Source organism: Phoca vitulina, unplaced genomic scaffold (genome assembly GCF_004348235.1).
Source record: "Phoca vitulina isolate PV1807 unplaced genomic scaffold, GSC_HSeal_1.0 scaffold9, whole genome shotgun sequence".
Classification (NCBI taxonomy): domain Eukaryota; kingdom Metazoa; phylum Chordata; class Mammalia; order Carnivora; family Phocidae; genus Phoca; species Phoca vitulina.
The window spans coordinates 31,216,816-31,238,837 of NW_022589712.1; the positions used below are offsets into that span (position 1 = coordinate 31,216,816).

The 22,022-nt window shown below is 38.7% G+C and overlaps 1 protein-coding gene and 1 pseudogene across 1 annotated transcript; both read left to right on the forward strand.

Moving 5' to 3' along the window:
- The first annotated feature begins 4,681 nt into the window (after nt 1-4,681).
- Nucleotides 4,682-4,935, forward strand: LOC116634313 (annotated as a pseudogene).
- Nucleotides 4,936-8,987: 4,052 nt separating this feature from the next.
- On the forward strand, nt 8,988-10,004 carry TAAR1 (trace amine associated receptor 1). The gene has a single exon (XM_032408255.1). It carries the CDS (start codon nt 8,988-8,990, stop codon nt 10,002-10,004), a length of 1,017 nt encoding a protein of 338 aa, XP_032264146.1.
- The last annotated feature ends 12,018 nt before the right edge of the window (nt 10,005-22,022 follow it).

A 22,022-nucleotide genomic window follows, 5' to 3' on the forward strand; every position in this document is an offset into this window, starting at 1 on the left:
CATATTGATTTGAATATATGTGTATTCTTGTAAAGGTTTCTGGATACTTTTTACACATTTCCTTAACATGTCTATAACATTCCTCTGGGATGTTTACTTATTTGATAAACACTACTCACAGGATGCTATTGTAAACACTTTACAAATATTAACTCATTCCAGCCTTATAAAAGCCCAGGAAATAGATTTCTTTTTTTCTCCTTTTTTTTTTTTAAGATTTTATTTATTTATTTGGCAGAGAAAGAGAGAGAGCGCACAACCAGGGGGAGCCCCATGCAGAGGGAAAGGGAGAAGCAGGCTCCCCATGGAGCAAGGAGCCCAATTCAGGCCTCAATCCCAGGACCCTGGGATCATGACCTGAGCTGAAGGCGGACACTTAACTGACTGAGCCATCCAGGCCCCCCTCCTTTTTTTTTGCGTAAGAAAACTGTAGCCCCAAGAGGTTGGGTAGCTGTCCAAAAGCACAGAACAGGTGAATGGCCAGGTCTGACTGGACTTGAACAGAGGCAGTGGGCACTAAAAGGCACACTCTTTAGCACGAAGCTCCAACTTCACAAATTCAAAACCCAACTCCCAATTTTCTCATGCTCCTTGCCCTTCTCCAACCACCATCCTTTCCATCTCTGTAAATGGGAGCCCCCCACTTCAAGCTGCTCAAACCAAAAGCCTTGCTATTTCCCTTGATAACTTCCTCCCAGCCTGCACTCAGTCGATGTGTAAATCCTGTCTGCTGTGTCTTCAGAACATTTCCAAAGTTGGCCACTACTCTTTACACTCCCCACCACTACTATGTCCAAACCATCATCTTCCCTCACCAGGTTATAATGGCAGCTTCCCTCACCTTTGTCCTTACCCTCTGCCTCTGTTCTCAGCACAGTAGCCAGGGTGAATCTGCCAGAACATGTCAGATCATGTTGCTGGGTTCAAACCCACCAGTGTCTTTCCTTTTCATTCAAAGGCAAAGCTAAAATTCTTACTCTGACCTGTGAGGCCCTATTCAGTGTAGCTTTGTACAGCCTCCCTCATTTCCCCATCTCTTCTCTTCTGCTTTGCTGGCTCTGCTCCAACCACACTGCAATCTGCTAATTTTACAAACACACTAAATCATGTTCCCGTCTCAGGGCCTTTGAGTTTGATCCTCTCCCTAGATTGCTCTTCCCCTACGTATCCATGTGGTTAGCTCCTCAGTTCATTCAGGTATTTCTTTCTTTCTTTTTTTTTTTTTTAAAGATTTTATTTATTTATTTGACAGAGCGAGAGACAGCGAGAGCAGGAACACAAGCGGGGGGAGTTGGAGAGGGAGAAGCAGGCTTCCTGCCTGAGCGGGGAGCCCGATGTGGGGCTCGATCCCAGGACCCTGGGATCACGACCTGAGCCGAAGGCAGACGCTTAATGACTGAGCCACCCAGGCGCCCCTCATTCAGGTATTTCATTCAGAGTCAGCTTCTTATTTAAGTTTTCAATGGCTACCTTACCCTGAAGTTCAATCCTCTTCCCAAACATTGCAGCTCTCTCTTCTCTGCTTTATTTTTTCCCCTTAGCAAACATTGCAATCTAACTTCTTATTTATTGATCACGTTTATTGTCTGTGTCCCTCACCCAAACTGGAATGTAGGTTCCTCAAGGGGCAGGAAGTTTTGTTGTGTCTGGTCACCCCAGGACCTAGTGTCTGATGGAGGGAAAGCATTCACTCCATATTTATGAAAAAAAAAAGAGTGAATTCTTCTTTCTTTGTATTATAGCTTAGTATGTGTGATATTCTTCCATTTGATTCCCAGAGTCAGTGACTTAGTCTTCAGCTGTGATTATTCTCTTTTATAAATTCTTTATGGATTTTAAAAATACCTTGATATCATTTCTTTTGGTTGTAGAACCTTTTCTGTGTGCTAATTTGATATTCTTGGGTGTTTTTACTAAATTTTGTTTAAGGTTCTCACTTGTCTGCCTCTAGAGTAGCCAGCCACCTTTCCTAATTGTCTTGACCCCTCTCTGTGCTGCTATTGCTATTTTCTTAAAATGAATTGTGAACTTTGAGAGCTCTTATCAGGGGTGTAGACAGTTTTGGCAGGCCAGGCTGTTAAAGTCCAGGTGGAAGCTTTTCTTTCACAGGCAAGGCTGTTTACAATGCTTGCTTCCAGTTTGTAAATGGTATGATTTTCCTCTAACTTGCTTTTAAAAGATGTGTCTCTTCATCAACTGCATTTCAATTTTAAAGAAAAATTTGCCAGAACTATTTTATTTTATTATATATTTTTTAAGATTTTATTTATTTATTTGAGAGAGAGAGTCAGAGAGAGCACAAGCGGGGGAGGGGCAGAGGGGGAGAGAGAAGCAGACTCCCTGCTGAGCAGGGAGCCCAACATGGACACGGGTTCAATCCCAGAGTCAGACGCTTAACTGACTGAGCCACCCAGATACCCCTACCAGAATTATTTAAACTCAATCCTCTGTTTGATTTGTAAAAAGCTAATTATTAGTCCTTCTAAGACTTCATTTCCCAATTCTTGAGATCCTAATTCTCATGCCTTCCACAAGCAACTGATACTTCTCTGCAAATAATTCTTTTTTTTTTTTTCAAAAATACATGGGTAGTATGTTTTATGAACATTTGAATATAGTACACCATCTTTCACAGTCCATAAGTACATTTCCTGCATATAAAATTCTCTAGTTTCAAATTTTTCTCCTCATAGCTCTATATATACTGAAGTCAGCCTTATTTTTGTTCCTGTAAAGGTACATTATTTTGGGGTTTTGGATTTGTAGGAAGATACCAAATTATATCTACTGTATTATCAAGTTAAATTCTGGACTGTATTGACTGTGAATGCATGTACTTACCAGGTATCTTTAATTAGAGAAGAAAGTGAGCGAGCCCTGCAAATATCAGCAGTTTTAGATTCTCCAGAAACTCTGACGGGGGGACACATAGCCTCTGGCAACAATCTCTCGTAGGATGGGGTCTTGCTAGATTAGAAAATTTAGGCTTGCTACACCCACTGCTCTTTTATTTTTTTAAAATTTTTTAAGATTTTATTTATTTATTTGACAGAGACGTAGAGAGAGAGAGAGAGAGCACAGATAGGCAGAGCGGCAGGCAGAGGGAGAGGGAGAGGAAGAAGCAGGCTTCCCGCTGAGCAAGAAGACCCAACTGGGACTCGATCCCAGGACCCTGGGATTATGACCTGAGCCAAAGGCAGAGGCTTAACCATCTGAGCCACCCAGGCGCCCAACCCACTGCTCTTTTAGTGGGGACTTGAAAACCCTTTCAGAAGATGTTATTCTAAGAATTATTTTTTCATTTTAAAGCATGGTTAATAACATCCTGCTTTCTTGGTTCTGGAACCAAATGCAGGATAACAAGTTTCCAGTCCCATCTATTGCGAGAAGTCAATTATGGTCTCTAAACAAACTTGAGAACTATTCACTGGATTCACACAGACTGTATGGCTTTTTCCTAGCATATTTTAAATCCTGTATCTCTTTTGAGCACCATGGACTCGTGACCTTTCATTAGCTCAACTGGTTGCATTGGCTGACAATGTTTTCTTATGATGATCAAATGGTCACATATTGGTTAAGCAAGAATCATCTGAAACTTTGAAAGTTTGCCAAAAGTTTGAGTACAATAGTTTATGTAAGACCCATACAATTTTTTTTTAAAAGATTTTTAATTAATTTATTTATTTGACAGAGAGACACAGCGAGAAAGGGAACCCAAGTAGGGGGAGTGGGAGAGGGAGAAGCAGGCTTCCCGCGGAGCAGGGAGCCCGATGCGGGGCTCGATCCCAGGACCCTGGGATCATGACCTGAGCCAAAGGCAGACGCTTAATGACTGAGCCACCCAGGCACCCCCATACAATTTTTTATAATATTATCTGGGAGCAGTAGAACAATCATAAAACAGCAATCTATTTGGGTTAAAACAAAGTTTAGTTGTAATTTAAGTCTGCATTACTTTTAAATTCCCTCCCTCAAATCAGTCAGGGTATTATGTACTTCATTTTTTTTTATAAAAGCAAGTATAGAATATCTATGGAAAGTTCTAGAACAAAAAATGAAATCCTGAGTTATAATGTTTCATATCTCTATCCCTCATTTTACATTATGTGCTAACCACAAAGTCACCATCTAGAAGAAACAGAAAGTCACTTAAAAAATCCAAACAAGCCAACAAGGCATTGAGATTCTGGCTTCTATCTGGGTCAAGGACAGTTGTTTATTCTTAGTTTCCTTTAATGTATCAAGTGGTCTTTGCCTTGAATTCCCTAGGAATTTAACTGCTCTACACTTTCTGCTAGGAAACTGCTTTTTTGCATTTCTATCTGGCTTATGCATCTGGCTTAAGACATACCAGAAGGTTCTGCACTGTTGCAACTCCAGGCCATTTTACTGTTGTTTTCCTTGAATAACTGCCAGTTTCCTTGGGGTAAGGGGCAGAAGATCTTGATGTCTCCCTAAATGTACTTTGGAGCTCAGGTGACTTTCTCCTGTAGGGTTGTGACATGCTGAGAAATTCCTCATCTAGGCTAGTGTCACTTCTTCCTCTCCCTGGTTCTGTTCACCTGCACACCAGTGACTGCTGCCTGAGTTTTAAGAAGCTATGACTTTGGAGGTGGGCCAGGTGGCGCTGCATGCGGGCCTGACCTCACCTCCTCTGGGGCTCGAGTGCAGGCGCTCGATGCCAAACTATTAGACCTGAGAGGCGTTCAGCAGCGCGGCTGAGAAAGGACCTCGCCAGCCCTATGAAGGCACGTGTGGTTCTCACAAACTGGCATTCTGATGGGACTTCGTATATTAAAGTAACAAGTGATTTAGTTTGGTGCAAAGAACAGACCAAGCCCGAGTGTAAAGAAGATTGAGAAATTCCACAGTCAACTAATGTGACTTCTGGTAACCAAGGAGTGCTGCAGTGTTGCCATGGAAACGGACTGAAGGGTTTGAAATGAAGATCCTCCAGTTTCTAGGATGTAAATACCTTTTGAATCTGAAAAAGTGTTGCGAAAAAAAATACTTCATGTAACTGAGTGGACTCTTCAGAGGCCGGGAGATCATTTTTCGGACTTTGTTTCTTAATGTTTACTTTAGAGAGCTAGGAATGTAAATGCTTTCAGATAGAAAGCCTTTATTTATTTTTGGAAATTGAACAAGAAATGCACATATGTTTGGAAACTTTTTGCAGATTGATGTTGAGCAAAATACATAATTATTCTCTGACAAGTTTGTATCAGTAATTTGAAAATGAATAGAAGGCAATTCAATAGAAGGCAATTCTTCCTTAAAACAAAACAAAACAAAAACTATGACTTTCTCCTCTGTACTCCATGATTACCTTTTCAAGGGGCCCTGTGGGCCTCTTTCCTTGACTTTATAACTAATTATTACAACTGATGGCAAACAGAATGAATCTCTCCTCTGCTTAACATCATCTGTTGAACATGCTTTCCACACCGTCCAGAGAATTCATTCATATTCTTTACCTTTTCTGAAAGAAATGGTGAGGAGGGAACCAATCCACTCTTTGGCTTTGAAGCTAGGTACTCAAGTCAAGACTCTAGAATTAAACTAGAAAGGAAGGGGGAAAAAAGAAAAGAAGCAGGGAAACCAGTTGGGAGGCTACTAATTTGACAGTGGTTGGTGGCTGGGACCATGAGAACTGGTCCAATTATGGATATATTTTCAATGAAGTGTCAAGATACTTACTGATACCTTGGCTTTATTATTGAGTGTGAGAGAGAGTGGTCAATAATTACTTCAAGGTGTAAGACTGAGGATTTTCAAGAATGGAGTTGCCATTTTTGAGATGTGTAGGAAGGAAAAAGAGATGAACACATGTTGTGGAGAAGATTGGAGGCTTTAGACACAGTAACTGGTGATATTTTCTAGACAGCAGGACATGTTTGTCCAGAATGTAGGGGGGGAGGTCATGGCTGGAGGTATTCATTTGAGACTCCTCAGCATATAGATTAGCTTAAAGCCAGGAGACCGTAAATAGGGAGCAGATATAAGTAGAGAAGGGAACCAAGGACTAGCCTCAAGGCAAGTGAGTTGAGGAAAACCTAGCAATGGAGACTGAAAAGAGTAGCCATTGAATTCAGAGCTGCAAGGGAAGGAATTGTTTCAAGAAGTATCTAGGAGGTCAAGGAAGAAGAAGCCTGATAATTTACCACTGGGTTTTAATAACCTAGGACAACAAAATTAAAAAACTGTTTTGAGCTCTTGGCCTTAGTGCCATCTTCTTGGAAACCTCTGCCCCATGAGAGGAAGCAGCACATGCACAGGCTGAAGGGTCAAGGAAGGAAGATGGAACAGAGGTCCAAGTAAAGTGCTGACTTGTACATCCGTGGAAGCCACAGGAGCAGAAATAAGGAAAGCAAGAGGCCAGCGACGCTTGTAGCAATTTTTGGACTGCTTGCCTACTTTCTAGAACTTGATTCAGTGGGTCCAGAACATCCATCACCATCTGATCACAATGACCACCTTTGAGAAACCCACCCTGCTCATACCAAAATAGTCCCTTTTGGTCCTTTGCCCTGGACCTGTGACTTCCTGGACTAATTCTGTTTTCATTTGTGGCTGAATGTAACACGTTACAATAAATCATCTCTTCTGCTGTCTTAGCTGAAAAGAAAAACTGTTTTGGTGGTGTGTTTACAATAAAAGTCTTGTTAGAGTGTATTCAAAAGGTTAGTAGAAGAATGAAAGACGAGGAGTGTAAATGACTCTTTCAAAGAGGTTTTGTTTTGTTTTCCTTTCCCATAAGGGGGAAATATAAGGGGATCATCGGAAGACGTGGATTTAAAAATAATTCTTTCTGAGGAATTTATTGTTTTTATGGAAGAGTACTACATATTTGAAGGGATTGGAGGAGAGGTGTTTTAAATTTATTAAAATATGCATTTTAGTACCTAAATATTTTATTTATTTTTTATTCCTGCACTTCCAGTTATGGATACATTTAGATTTCTATGTAGTCTTGATCTAAACTGTCAGCCCAGAGGGAATGGGAGGAAATGAAAAGGAAGGCAGACTCCTGGAATATTCTAAAACTTGTTGCTATTTTCTAGCATTTCAACATTGTGCAGGTTGTTCATTGACTGCCAGAAATTCACATTCTTCCTCCAAATTCTCTCTCTCCCTCTCTTCATATATATATATATACATATATATTTATACATACCATATATATATATATTTCAAAATATATTGAGAATTCCAGAATTTAGTTGAAAATTCAGAATCATATAGAAACAAAGGGGATATTTTTTAAAAGATTTATTTATTTATTTTTAGAGAGAGAAATCGAGAGAGAGAGAGAATGTACACTCCAGTAGGGGGAGGGACAGAGGAGGAGCGAGAAGGAGAGAAGCAGTCTTGGGGCAGGGGAGAGGGTCTCAAACTCATGACCCTGAGATCCTGACCTGAGCCTAAATCAAGAGGCTCATGCTTAACTGACTGTGTCACCCAGGCACCCCCAAAGGGGATATTTTTAAACCAGCTCTCATGGAGCTTCGGGATTTTTAATGGACATAAGGAGGAAGAAGGTGCCATTTCTTTTTTTTGTTTTTTAAAGATTTTATTTATTTATTTGACAGAGACACAGTGAGAGAGGGAACACAAGCAGGGAGAGTGGGAGAGGGAGAAGCAGGCTTCCCGCGAGCAGGGAGCCCGATGCGGGGCTCGATCCTAGGACCCTGGGACCATGACCTGAGCAGAAGGCAGATGCTCAACGACTGAGCCAGCCAGGCGCCCCAGCCATTTCTGTTTTAATAAGATTTTACTTTTGTTTTAAAATTGGGATTGAATGAAAAAAAATTTTAATGGGTTTCAGAGCTTTAAGAAAAACAAACAAAAAAAGAGCTCCAGTGCCATGCCCACAGCCCACAGCCCACATGGAAGCTCAGGTTCCCTGGGTTCTCACCTCAGCCATCTTTTCCCCCGTGCCACATCATGTCTTACCACAAACTTTGGTCTGTATATTTAAAATCCTTAATAATATGGACAAAAATATCACACTTCACTAAAAGGTACCACTTTTCAAGACATCCTATGTTCTTACATGAAAGTTCAAAGTTTAATGTTCTTGAAAGTAATTTATCTGAATTGATCCTTTCTGCCGTGGAAAGAAAATGTGGATTAGTAAAAAAGAAACTGTACTAGTAATTGAGACCTTAGGTCATATTCCAGCTTTAATGGTTTCATGAACGGAGACTCAATTTCTTGCCAGTATAATTATACTAACAAAACATGTCATGTCTTCCTTATAAGGAATAATGTTTGTATCGTAGATGCAAAAATGTTAAATGAAGTAATGCTTGGAATGTATGTATAAGTGCTTTGCAAACTGGAAGTAAAGGCATGTAAGCTTCTTTCCATTACAATGAATTATAAAATAAGAAATATCTTATGTTATCAAGGGCAAAAGCAGGCACTAGTGGATATTATTGTGAACAAGAGGCACATTTAAAATACTTCACTTTTTTCTCTCGAACATATTTTAATTCTAAAATTTCTGGCAATTTATATCTACCCTTTAGAACACAAACTTTTCCCACAAGACTTTTCTTTGAGCAAAGACTATTTCCATAAATTGAAGCATATGAAAAATTCATCATTTCACCTTTTCTGACCAGAAAAAGTGGCAGTTTCATATATTTCAACCTAATAATTCAACTTTTCATTTCTAGCATAGTATTCAACATCGAGGAGGTGTTAAAAAAAAGTTATTGAACTGACCTATGGAATTAAACTTAAGAATAAAGGCTCTTTCTAAAATAACTATTTTTTAGCAAGGAGTAATAGTGTGTTAGAAGTGAAAGGAACCAAATTGCCAATGATTCTCTCCCTCTCTTTTTTTTTTTCCTCCCGGGTTTCTGGAATAGGTATATGGAAGTAAAACAAGGAACCCTAACCTGATTATGGATTTCGAAGAAAGATTCCTCAACACACAAAGGAAGAAATAAACTGGTGGACAACCTTCAGGAACGATGTCTTTTTGCCACAATATAATTAATATTTCCTGTGTGAAAAACAGCAGGTCAAATGATGTTCGTGCTTCCTTGTATAGTTTAATGGTGCTCATAATTCTGACCACACTCATTGGCAATCTGATAGTCATTATTTCCATATCACACTTCAAGCAACTTCATACCCCAACTAATTGGCTCATTCATTCCATGGCCACTGTGGACTTTCTGCTGGGGTGCTTGGTCATGCCCTATAGCATGGTCAGATCTGTTGAGCATGGCTGGTACTTTGGAGAGGTCTTCTGTAAAATTCACACCAGCATTGACATTATGCTGAGCTCAGCATCCATTTTCCACTTGTCCTTCATTTCCATTGACCGCTACTATGCTGTGTGTGATCCATTGAGATACAAAGCCAGGATCAGTATCTTGGTTATCTTTGTGATGATCTTCATTAGTTGGAGTGTCCCTGCTCTTTTTGCATTTGGAATGATTTTTCTGGAGCTAAACTTCAAAGGAGCTGAAGAGATGTATTACAAATACATTCACTGCCTAGGGGGTTGCTCTGTCTTCTTTAGCAAAACATCTGGGGTATTGGCCTTTATGACTTCTTTCTATATACCAGCATCTATTATGTTGTGTGTCTATTCCAGAATATACTTCATTGCTCAAGGACAGGCAAGATCAATTCACAATGCAAATCAGAAGTTTCAAATTGGATTGGAAGAAAAAAATAGAATGTCACAAAGCAAAGAAAGGAAAGCTGCAAAGACTTTAGGGATTGTGATGGGAGTTTTCCTAATATGCTGGTGTCCTTTCTTTGTCTGCATGGTCATGGATCCTTTCCTGGACTATAGTATTCCATCCACCTTGAATGATGCATTGATTTGGTTTGGCTACTTAAACTCTACTTTCAATCCACTGGTTTATGCGTTTTTCTATCCCTGGTTCAGAAAAGCACTGAAGATGATTCTACTTGGTAAAATTTTCCAAAAAGATTCGTGTAGTTATAAACTATTTTTAGAATCACATCCATAGAATTATTATATTTACTGCTTACTGTTTTGCAAAACAGGTGGTGATCATATTATGATCACGACATAATCAACCACATGCACCAATTGCAAGGTCTTTTATCAATTATTTGAGCCAAAGAATGTATAGTGAGATTCTTATATTTTGCTTCCTATTTTAGACGTAGTAGATGTGATCTTTGCCATTTTTACTATCCACAGAAGCTTTGCAAGTCCAGAATTGAAGGCTCTTCATTAAAGAAATTTTCCAGGCCTTACATGAACTGCCATGAAATTGTCAGCAGTACCTTACTCCAGTTATTTAGGGAATGTATTTGGGAATGCAAATTAGAATGGCTTTGTCATTCATTTGCTTGACTATAAATGCCTTTTTGTAAAATCAAAGAAAGTACACATTAAATGTTATTAAATAATTGTTTATACATGACTTGCTATTTATCATGAATCCTTATTAATATATATTCCAGTTTTCAAATAACTTAATTTTCATCTTCTTATAATAGGTGTTCTTGATTCTCAGAAAAGTTGCAAAAAAATCAGAAAATAAAGAAAAAATAAAAATAAAAAATCATACAGAAACGAAATGAAAATGAAGATATCACTCATAGCTTACCTCCTAAAAGAACTATATCATTTAAAATTCTTAAAAACATAATATTTTGGTGACTGTATAATGTTACATTGTATGGATCTACAAAGATTTTTTTTTTTTCCAAACATGGGGCTTGAACTCATGGCCCTGAGATCAAGACCAGAACTGAGATCAAGAGTCGGATATTTAACTGAGCCACCCAGGTGCCCCCCAAGATTTTTTTTAACCATTTCCCTATTGTTGACCACTTAGATTTCAATTTCTTTCTTTTTTTTTTAATGATGGAAATTAAACCAAATTTCTGTTACTTGTTAGTGAAGGTTCTGAAAGTGTCTGGAAGGATTTTACCATATTTCAAGGTTGTGCCTGGTATGACAGGACTCAAAATACAAGCTCTATGAAGTAAAACAAATTCCCTTCTTGGGCTCCAGGCTACACCGAAAGAGGAGCAGCCATCCATCAGTGCAGCTAAACATGATGGATTAACACGAGGTATAATCAGAATAGACATGCCATGCCTATTAAGATGGCATATACAAAAAGAAAAAGAGGAACAATGGTGGTTTCAAATAAGATTCCAGAACAGGAAGCGGGCAAACATTCTAAATGATAAGCACTGATTTCCAATTGAGCTGTTTCTCCTACAGACTTCATGCAGTCTGTTGCATGTTGAGTAGCCCTAGCGATTTGGGTTTATTTATTTAATAACAGCAACTTACGCTCACGAGTAGGTTGGGGTAAAGTAGCTAATTTTAAATGAAATTACATTGCACCTTCTTGCATCCAAGTTTCTGTTCACAGACCTGTTGATCTCTGAGGATGTTAAATCCTTCCATCGATCATGGTCTGTTTCAGGACTACGTATTATGTTTTATCGATTTGACTAGATTTTTGTTCTGGGACATTTATCTTTTCATTTAATATAAAGTAAGACAAATTGTTGCTAATTACTCCCAGTGTCAAAAACTACCTAGACTTTTTTTCATCTGTGAGATCACTTTGTCAGATTTTAAAAAGTGAACAAAAGGGGGCACCTGGGTGGCCCAGTCGGTTAAGCATTTGACTTTGGCTCAGGTCATGATCTCAGAGTCCGAGGATCGAGCCCCACGCTGGGCTCCCTGCTCAGCCCCCTGTTTGTCCCCTGTTCCTCCCCCTGTTCATGCTCTCTCATTTGTTCATTCTCTCAAATAAATAAATAAAATCTTAAAAAAAAGGGAACAAAAATATTTAGACAGCTTTCTGTACCGTATAGCAAGTTTCTGTGGTGTTCTTCATTTGCTCCCATAGGTTCCTCTCAAAATTATTCCCATTCTGTCCTTTTGTGTATGTGTGTTTTGCCTATTGTGAGTAAATCTTTTTTAAACCACTATATTTTCTGTGTAATCATTATTGCTGGCATACAGTAAAATTTATTTTAGCTTTTCAGTTGATTTATTTGGACTTTCATTCTGTGTAGTCATGTTATCCTCAAACAATGCTAAGTTTTATCTCCTTTCCAATAATTATGATTCTTATTTATATTCTTTGCTGTACTTTAATTAGTCAGAATTTCTAGAGTAATATTGATAGTGGTGATAAGAGTCATTCTTGTCTTACGTTTATTTTAAATTACTATTCAGGTTTTACTATCGATCCTACATTTTTCTTGGTACAAGTTCATGACTCAGATAATTCGACCTCTTTTTTTTACTCAATGCTACAGCCCCATAGCCTATCTTTCTTGGTAGCCTCTGTTTTTAAGACTCACAATAAGAGATAACCTATAACCCACTCTCTTAGCACAACTAGAAGATAGGCTCACTTTGTCTTTCTATATTCCCAGCATCACTCTAGCTTCCATTCCCTCATGCAGAAAGTATTTTTGCCTTTTGGTTGCCCAGAGTCCATTTCCCAACTAGCATCCAATTAGCCTTTGAGAAATTTCCCACTCTGACTGGACATAGCTTGTTGGAACTGTAGTGAGAAGATAGACCCCTGCCTTTCCCCTTTACTAAATAGACAGGGGGTAAGCCAACTAACATTTCCATAAAGTCTTTCTTTGGAATTTAAATCTTTAGCAGAGGGGAAAAACAGTGATCTTTAGCAGAATCATTAGCAGAAAACATTGAAGACATGTGTGGAATTCCATTCCATCCATGTGGTAAGATCTTGGCCAGACTGCTCTTGGTGTTATTGAGGTTCTTGCTTACCAGACTCCAGAGCTGCCTCACGGTCTGTCCATTTCCAAACTAAGCTCTCCAGTCTCTCAGGTATTCCATGAATCTCAGATAGTTTTCCAATAAATTCTTTTGAGAGTAATTTTTAGTTGCATCCATGGAAAGAACCTTAACTTGATACACTGTATTATGGTAAATGCTAAGAAAGTGATTGCAATGACATGACATTCTTTCCCCAAATCCAGACGACTTCCAATCAAAATAGTCTCATTTTCCACTCGCCACCTCTCAAAGAGACGAATTTGTATAAAATGCCAATTAGGAAGAGATAAAAATAGATGCATTAGCGAAGAAGTTTGTTGGAACTGATTTATTAATAATAATTATAAAGCCATCTTAAGAGATCAGTAAACTAGAAGGTCCATCCCCATTTTTAACTTGGTTCTTGAACTCAATAATCCAGTCTCGGGAGAATCATAAATACTTGCCAAAAACATAAGACAAACCATATAAACTCTAATCCATTGTAGATTCTGGTGAGTCACAGTTTCTGTTTAGCCGTACATTGTCAACAAGAGCTTGAACTTTAACTTCAATGTGTAGATATATGAAGAATGATTTGTTTTTAAATTTAACAGACTATAAAATGTACTAACAAAACCTCTCTCCAGAGAGATATTTTGAATGCTGCACTCAAATATTCTAGATGATGTAAGAATCAGATTGAAGTATTTTTTTAAGGTAAGGTATATATGCATTTTCCAAAGTGTCTTAATACAGGTTATTGAGTATATGGCCAGCAATAAAAAGTATTCAAAGGAAATGAATTTATCTTTGACAGGTCCTGACCTTCTTTTCCATATCCCTCCTCCTCCTAAAACCCCTTTCCCAAGTATTTAAGCTCCCAGCGTATTTATACTGCTCCAACATTTTAACTTGGTTGAGGCTGGTTCTCCTGCTCCAACATTTTAACTTGGTTGAGGCTGATTCTCCTGTAAAGCCATATCAACATCAGCATCTAATTTGTTCTGTCTTTGATTTTTCCTGAGAGAGAGAAAACCTTGACTCATACAAATTGAAAGTTCTCAGCATATTTATCAACTTAAGTGACTTAGAAGCTTAGAGTGAAGCCATCACAATGGTTTATCAATGGCAAACCTTCCTCTTCCTAAATATATGTCAGATAAATAATAACTGAGATAGAGGATAAACTCTAAGATTTGTTTATTGGTCAATGTTTTCACAATGTGGTATTTTTTTTTAAAGATTTTATTTATTTATTTGACAGAGAGAGACACAGAGAGAGAGGGAACACAAGCAGGGGGAGTGGGAGAGGGAGAAGCAGGTGTCCCACTGAGCAGGGAGCCTGACGTGTGGCTTGATCCCAGGACTCTGGGATCACTGCCTGAGCTGAAGGCAGACACTTAACACTGAACCACCCAGGCGCCCCACAATGTGGTATGTCACTCAACCCTGGCTGCTGCTGGGGAGCAATAATATAAATATAAATAATGTGGATACTCAGGTCCTATGTCAAGAAATTAATCTACGGTGAAGAGGGAAAGCCTAGAAGCCAGATACCACGGGTTTAAATTCTGGCGCCATATTTATCAACTAATGTTTGGACAAAGTTACTTAAAAACTCTAAGCCTTAGCTCACTCACCTACAAATGAGAACAATAATATTACCCATCTCACCAGACTGTTGATTATTAGATGAGAGAAACTGTCTAGCATGGAGACTTGCACATAAAAAAAAAAACCACGCAGCAAACATACATTATTAGTATTATTCCCTATCATTTTATTGGCATGTGCTATGGTGGTGCTTACTCAGAATATGCTCAGGCAGATTACACAGAGAAGTTGCCATAGGCAAATATTACATACTGGATTTTTTTTTAAAGGTGGTGCAGAATTATATCATCCTCTTTCCTAATAAATTTCAAAATTACAATTATGCAAAAGAATAGCAGAAGATTTATTCCAAGGTCTACGCAGAAGGAAATTGAACTTGGTGCCACATTTTTACATCACTGGTCTGTGATATGTCAGTGTTTGGCATATAGGATGTTTGAGAGGCTGTGGGATTTTTTTATTTCTTTAAAAAATAATGTATATAAAATATGTATATTATATATATATAATAACTATATTCTTATATATACATGTATAATAGCAATATCTATTTGCGAAGTAACTATTACCTACCTATCTAATGAGCTTGAACAGATACTTTATGTAAGCCAGGAAGCACAGTAGTATGGAGCAGAGGCCTGCAGCACCCACACAGAGGGACGTCCTCAGGCTTTGGAAGCAGGCAAACCTGAGTTGAAATCCCAGCTCTCTTCCTAGTTCCTGTGCTTTCTCTCCTTTGTGCCTTTGCTCCTGCAGCCCCCCCATGCCTGAAACGCTGAAATGCCTCCTTCCTCCCCAACTCCACCTCCCTTAACTGGCTGACATTTACTCATTTTAAAGAATCCTCTTGAGGGTTATCTCTCCAGGAGGCCATCTATAATTCCCCAGATCAGGTAGGTGTTTTTCTCTGAATTCCCAAAATATCCTATGCATTTCCTTGTTGGTGCACTTATTCATTGTTCTAAGATGTCCTCTGCCCCCCACTGAACTGTAAATTGCTGAAGTTAGGGAGTGTGTTTTACTCATCCTTGTATACCCTGTGCTTAGCACAATGCCTGACACAGACAAGTCACTCTATGCCTGGTTTTAAGAGGGAATAAATGAATAAGGGATTATAATAAGGTATCCAAGGGGATCAAGCTAATAAAAGTTAGAGACAGATTTGAGCCCCAGTCTGTCTGGCTACAAACTCCACCCTCCAGGAAATCTATTTCAGGAAGTGGGGCCAACAATGGAGAAACTACAGGGATTCATAGTTTGATCCCCTGCCAAGTCTAAGCAGATGTGCCTATATGGGTTTAATTTTGGCAATAAATGTGTATTTGTTATGAACAGAAATGATTTTAAGAGTTGTTTTCTTATTTTTTTAAGATTGTATTTATTTGAGAGAGAGAGAATGAGAGAGAGAGAGCACATGTGGAGGGAGGGTCAGAGGGAGAGGGAGAAGCAGACTCCCCACTGAGCAGGGAGCCCCACAGGGGGCTCAATCCCAGGACCCTAAGATCATGACCTGAGCCAAAAGCTGATGCTTAACCAACTGAGCCACCCAGGTGCCCCAAGAGTTAAGGTATTAAAATGTGTCTAGATTTAGCTTATGGTCTACTGCCTAAGCTGATGTTTGAAGCCCTAACTGCCTTCCAATTTTTTGGGATGTTTGGACTGAGACTCAGAAGTCTTCAGTTTCTGGGAAATCCAAATCAAAACCTCAATGAGATACCACCTCACACCAGTCAGAATGGCTAAAATTAACAAGTCAGGAAACAACAGATGTCGGTGAGGATGTAGAGAAAGGGGAACCCTCCTACACTGTTGGTGGGAATGCAAGCTGGTGCAGCCACTCTGGAAAACAGTATGGAGGTTCCTCAAAAAGTTGAAAATAGAGTTTATAGCAGCAATGTCCACAATAGCCAAACTATGGAAAGAGCCAAGATGTCCATCAACAGATGAATGGATAAAGAAGATATGGTATATATATATACAATGGACTATTATGCAGCCATCAAAAAAAAAAAACCCCAAAATCTTGCTATTTGCAATGACATGGATGGAACTAGAGGGTATTATGCTAAGCGAAATAAGTCAATCAGAGAAAGACATGTATCATATGATCTCACTGATATGAGGAATTCTTAATCTCAGGAAACAAACTGAGGGTTGCTGGAGTGGTGGGCGGTGGGAGGGATGGGGCGGCTGGGTGACAGACACTGGGGAGGGTATGTGCTATGGTGAGCGCTGTGAATTGTGTAAGACTGATGAATCACAGACCTGTACCTCTGAAACAAATAATACATTATATGTTAAAAAAAAAAAAGAAGAAGAAGAAGATAGTAGGAAGGGAAAAATGAAGGGGGGGAGAATCGGAGGGGGAGACGAACCATGAGAGACTATGGACTCTGAGAAACAAACTGAGGGTTCTAGAGGGGAGGGGGTGGGGGGATGGGTTAGCCTGGTGATGGGTATTAAAGAGGGCACATATTGAATGGAGCACTTGGTGTTATATGCAAACAATGAATCATGGAACACTACATCAAAAAAATAAAGAAAGAAAGAAGTCTTCAATTTCAACATACAATGCAGGTTTTTTGGGCTACATTTCTTCTGACAACCATTGACTTAGCTCCTTAAGAAAAAGGAATTCTAAATTTTTCAGTTTGTATAGTACAGTGAAAACTTTGGAAGATACTAAATACTACAGCACATTTATAAAGGAGCCCAGAAGCCCTGGCACATGAATCTCCAGCACCTGCCACAGGGCCCAGCACAGGTGGTGCTCCAGGAACGTGTGTCCAAGGAAGGCAGAGAGGAAAGATAAGTGGTTAGAATGTGATGTTTTTAAAGCAGCAAGAAAAAGATTATTTCTCAAGTTATCTCCTGAAATTTAGGCATTTTAATGTCATTTTCTCAAATTATTGGTGCCTTGACTGTCCAATTCAGGGTTTCCTAAGCCCTCTCAGTCTGTGGATTAGCACTGGATGTGACATTTTACAGATCATTGTGAAATATGAAAATAAAAACAAGGTAGTGAGGTTTTTTTTTTTTTTTTTTTTTAAGATTTTATTTATTTATTTGAGAGAGAGAGCACATGAGACAGGGGAGGGTCAGAGGGAGAAGCAGACTCCCTGCTGAGCAGGGAGCCTGATGCGGGACTCGATCCCGGGACTCCAGGATCATGACCTGAGCCGAAGGCAGTCGCTTAACCAACTGAGCCACCCAGGCGCCCAAGATAGTGAGTTTTTCATTTTGGAATACTTATTCAACTTAATAGATTTTCTTTTATTCTTTCTTTCTTTTTTTTGTATTAAGTAGGCTCCACGCCCAACGTGGAACCCAACATGGGGTTTGAACTCGCTATCCTGAAATCAAGACCTGAGCTGAGATCAAGAGTCGGACACCCAACCGCCTGAAACACCCAGGTGCCCCTAATAAATTTTCTTTTATCTAAGATCATAACTTGTAAAATGTTCAGGATTAAGATGTTCTTTTCTTTTATGAAAATTTGGTAAGAATAGATGGAAGGTTTTTAAAATGTTTGACAAACCTACATTTAACACCCATGTTTTTAAAATTTTTATTTATGAAATATCCACTATTCTACCCTATTACTAACTAACCCCAATGGCAAGAAAGGTGGTTTTGGCAACAAGATCTTATGGTAGGCCTGAAACGTACCAGGGAGGCATCTGGTCAGCTCCAATCACTGAAGAAATTAATGTCATAAGGACCGCTACGAACCCACAGTCACAATCAGTGGTAACATGACAAAGGCAACAACCAAACACAGACAAAATAATTCTTGCTACTAAGAGCAAAATTGGCCTTTTCCTGTGTTATTCCCCCTTTCACCACAGAATCTTAATTTATTCCACTTGCCTAACTCATTTATAAATTTAAATTCTGAAATTACTCATTAAGGGACAAAGAAAATAAGTATCTAGTTTAAGAATTCTCTTGTTTCAGCCAACCAGGGCTAAGGTGTGATGTTAGTTGAATGGTTTTCCTGAGACTTCTGAAATCTTCCAGATAGCTGACTCTTTGTTTCATTGCTCATGATGCCAGCTCCGTAAACATAGTCACATCAAATAAGAAGGTAAACTAAGGTAGAAGTCACTATTTTGCTTCTCTTGCATCAGCTAAAGTTTTCTTCCTCAGATTTCCACTTTGCCTTTGCTTAATAGTCTGAGAATTCCCCAAACATTTGATTCCTCAAATAAAGCTCTGTGATAAATGTTTTCCTATCTCCACTAAGTACATCTGCTTCCCTAATGACTTAGAGTGTGAAATTATTTCCCATCATGATGAAGGCAGAACAGCAGATGTGTTAATGATGCCCTCTGGTCTCTATTTACTTGGAAGTTTGGCAAATGAGAGCAAAGCGAAAGAGATGCTGCTCATACTTGTCTCTTTGGACTGTGGACTCAATTGCCCCTTCAGAGTGTCAAACTGTAAATGAATTGTGGTGGACTTTGGTAAATATCCAATCAACACATTTAATTACTGTTATTGGCAATTCTCACAAGACTTTGAATGAACAGAAGAGTTTGCAAACGGTGATATCATATACTTGAAATATGTTAGCTTTATTTTTAAATGGCTCAGGGTTTTCCATCTTGTCTGTATATTGTCCTAAGCATAGAAAATTAAAAAAGTTTGAGGAATAAGGAAAAACACATAGACCATCCATTGATTTTCTCTTCAATGGTTCATATTACAAGGAACAATAAAATAAAACACAACAAAACAAACATTGCAGTAACACCTGTTTCCTACCACATAGTAAACTAGATGTGGAATTACCACAATGCTAAATTTGATTATGTATAGCTAGGTGACATGTTAGTTCTATATAAAAAAGCGAAGTGAAAAATGTGGTCATTACCTGGGTGGGTCGTTTAAGCTCTTCCTCATGACTCCTGCTGCCACAATTAAATAAAAACACAACCAAAAGAGACTAGAATAGTTGCTTGTGACGTACATTAGAAACCTATTGGCCTGAGTTTACATTCAAACACTGGTGATTAATAGCCGTTTAGCAATGTTCAATAGCAGAAAGCAATTTACTAAACCTCTTTAAATTTCAGTTTTCTCACTTCTAAAGTGGGGAATAGATAACTTCCAGTGTGTTGTGAAGATTTATTCATTCATTAAATCACTTATTCATTCATATAACAAGTATTTATTGAGCACTTGTTATAGCCCATTGTGTTAGCTACATGCTAAGGGTATAAGCAGGAAGAAGGCCAATATGTTCCCGGTCCCTCTGAAATTTTCATAGAAATAAAACTAAGCTTTTGGAAATGAAATGAGATTATATTTTATCACATGTCCGCATGATATACAGTACATAGTTCATAGCACATGGTCAATAAATTAGCTATGGTTATGATTATGATTTACAATTCATTTAGGCATTGCCAACTTAGTCCATACTGCAGAGAATTTTTGTAAAGATTTTATTTATTTGACACACAGAGGGAGAGAGTGTGTGTACGAGTGCACAAGCAGGGGGGAGCAGCAGGCAGAGGGAGAAGGGAGAAGACTCCCCACTGAGCAGGGAGCCCGATGCAGGGCCCAATCCAAGGACCCTGAGATCATGACCTGAGCCAAAGGCAGATGCTTAAAAGACTGAGCCACCCAGGGGCAGAGAGAATTTAAAGATATATCCCTGACTCTCCATTTTGAGCTCAGATCTCTTTCTGTTTAGCTGATATGTCAAAGCCTCAAGGTCATTGTTGTGATCGTACTCTCACTGCCTCCTACTCTGTTTCTGTTCTTGTTTGGCCAACTTACATAAACCACATGGGTGTCTTTGTCTGTCTATTGGGCATCTCCATTTCAGCAGGAGCCAAAATTCTGTATGTACAAATTAAACTAATTTATCCCATTATCCCACTTTCTCCTCCTATGTTCAATATTGAAAGACACCACTATCCTTGCAATTGCTCAAGCTGAGTCTGGGAGGAATCCTTGGTTCCTCCTCGTCCTTACTCCCCACATCCTGTCAAATATGGGCTCTGCATCTTAATTTAGGACCCAACTTTCCCTCCATGAACTCTGGATAAATCCCACAACTGGTTTCATTCCTCAAGTCTTGACCATTCTAGTCCAGTCTCCACACAGTAGCTACTGATTCATGTAAATCCCACATTTGGCCCCTTGTCTAAATGTCTTTCTGCTGTTGAACATCTTTAAGTATTTTGTAGTATTTTTTGTATTACTTACATCACAATGTCCAAAATCCCTGGCTAACATAAAAGACCGTCTGTGGTCTGACCTGCCTACTTTTCTATCTGTATGTTCTACCCATCTCCTACAAGCATATTATATTTTAGCCACACTAAGTTACCTAAATTTCCTGAAAATTCTATGTCTTTTCAGAACCAGGTTTTTCAAAACCTGGACTTTGAACACTCTTTTTCTGCTGTTCAGAATGTCCTTCATCAGGGCGCCTGGGTGGCTCAGTCAGTTAGGTGGTCAACTCTTGGTTTTGGCTCAGGTCATGACCTCAGGTCCTGGGATCAAGCTGAGCCCCTTCCCCGCCTCAGGCTCTGCACTCAGCAGGGAGTCTGCTTGAGATTTTCTCTTTCCCTCTCCCTCTGCCCCTACTCCCACTCTCTCTCTCTCTCAAATAAACAAATAAATAAATAAATCTTTAAAAGAAAAAAGAATGTCCTTCATCAAATTGTTTACATATTCATTCTCAAAGCCTTACCACAGCCTAACTCTTTCCTGAAGCTTGCCTGACAGAGAGCCACTCTGACCCTGATGGTACTTTCTTCTCTGATCTCCAGGAGCAACTCAGGCACAGTCTATTACAAGTGTACACAATGCATTGCAGTGTGATGGTCTTTTTAACGAATATTGAATAGAATATTTAACACAAAATATGTAAGGTACAAATGTTAGGCATAAAAATCACTATGAGCATCCAGGCAGCCTATACTCAGTTTAGAAAAAATAACATTATTTTACAAAATTGTATTGATTTGTAATTCTTTGCATATTCCTTATGCTAACTCTTTGTCAGTTACATGTGTGACAAATACCTTCCCTCTAATTAGTAGTTTATTTTTTTCAGTTTCTTATGATAACTACTGTTAAACATAAATTCTTTATCCTCATAAAGTCAAATTTATCAAACAGTTGCTTTATTTTTTATCTTTTTTTGTGACAACAGTAATCCTTTTCTACAGTGAGATCATAAAGAAATTTTCCCAAATGTCTTCTATGAATTTTATAGCTTTGCTTTTCATACTTAGGTTTTTAATTCACCTCAATTCTGGAATTGATTGTTATGTGTAGTGTGCGATAGGGTCCAATTTCATTTATCCTTTCTATCTGATTGTCCTAACACTCATAACCATTCTCCATTAATCTGTTGTGAGCAGTATCATAAATCATATTTCCATATGTATAAAAGAAAATATGTATTTTTAGGCTCTATGTATTTTTAGGCCACATTACCTGTATCAATACCACAATGTCTTAACTACTATAACTTTATATTAAGTCTTTAAATGAGGTAAAAGAAAATTCCCTTCATCCCATTTTCATCCTTCTCTTCTTCTTCCTTTTTCTTTTTCTTCATCTGGAGAATTTAGGTTTATGTGGCCCTTTGTAATTCCTTATAAATTATTGA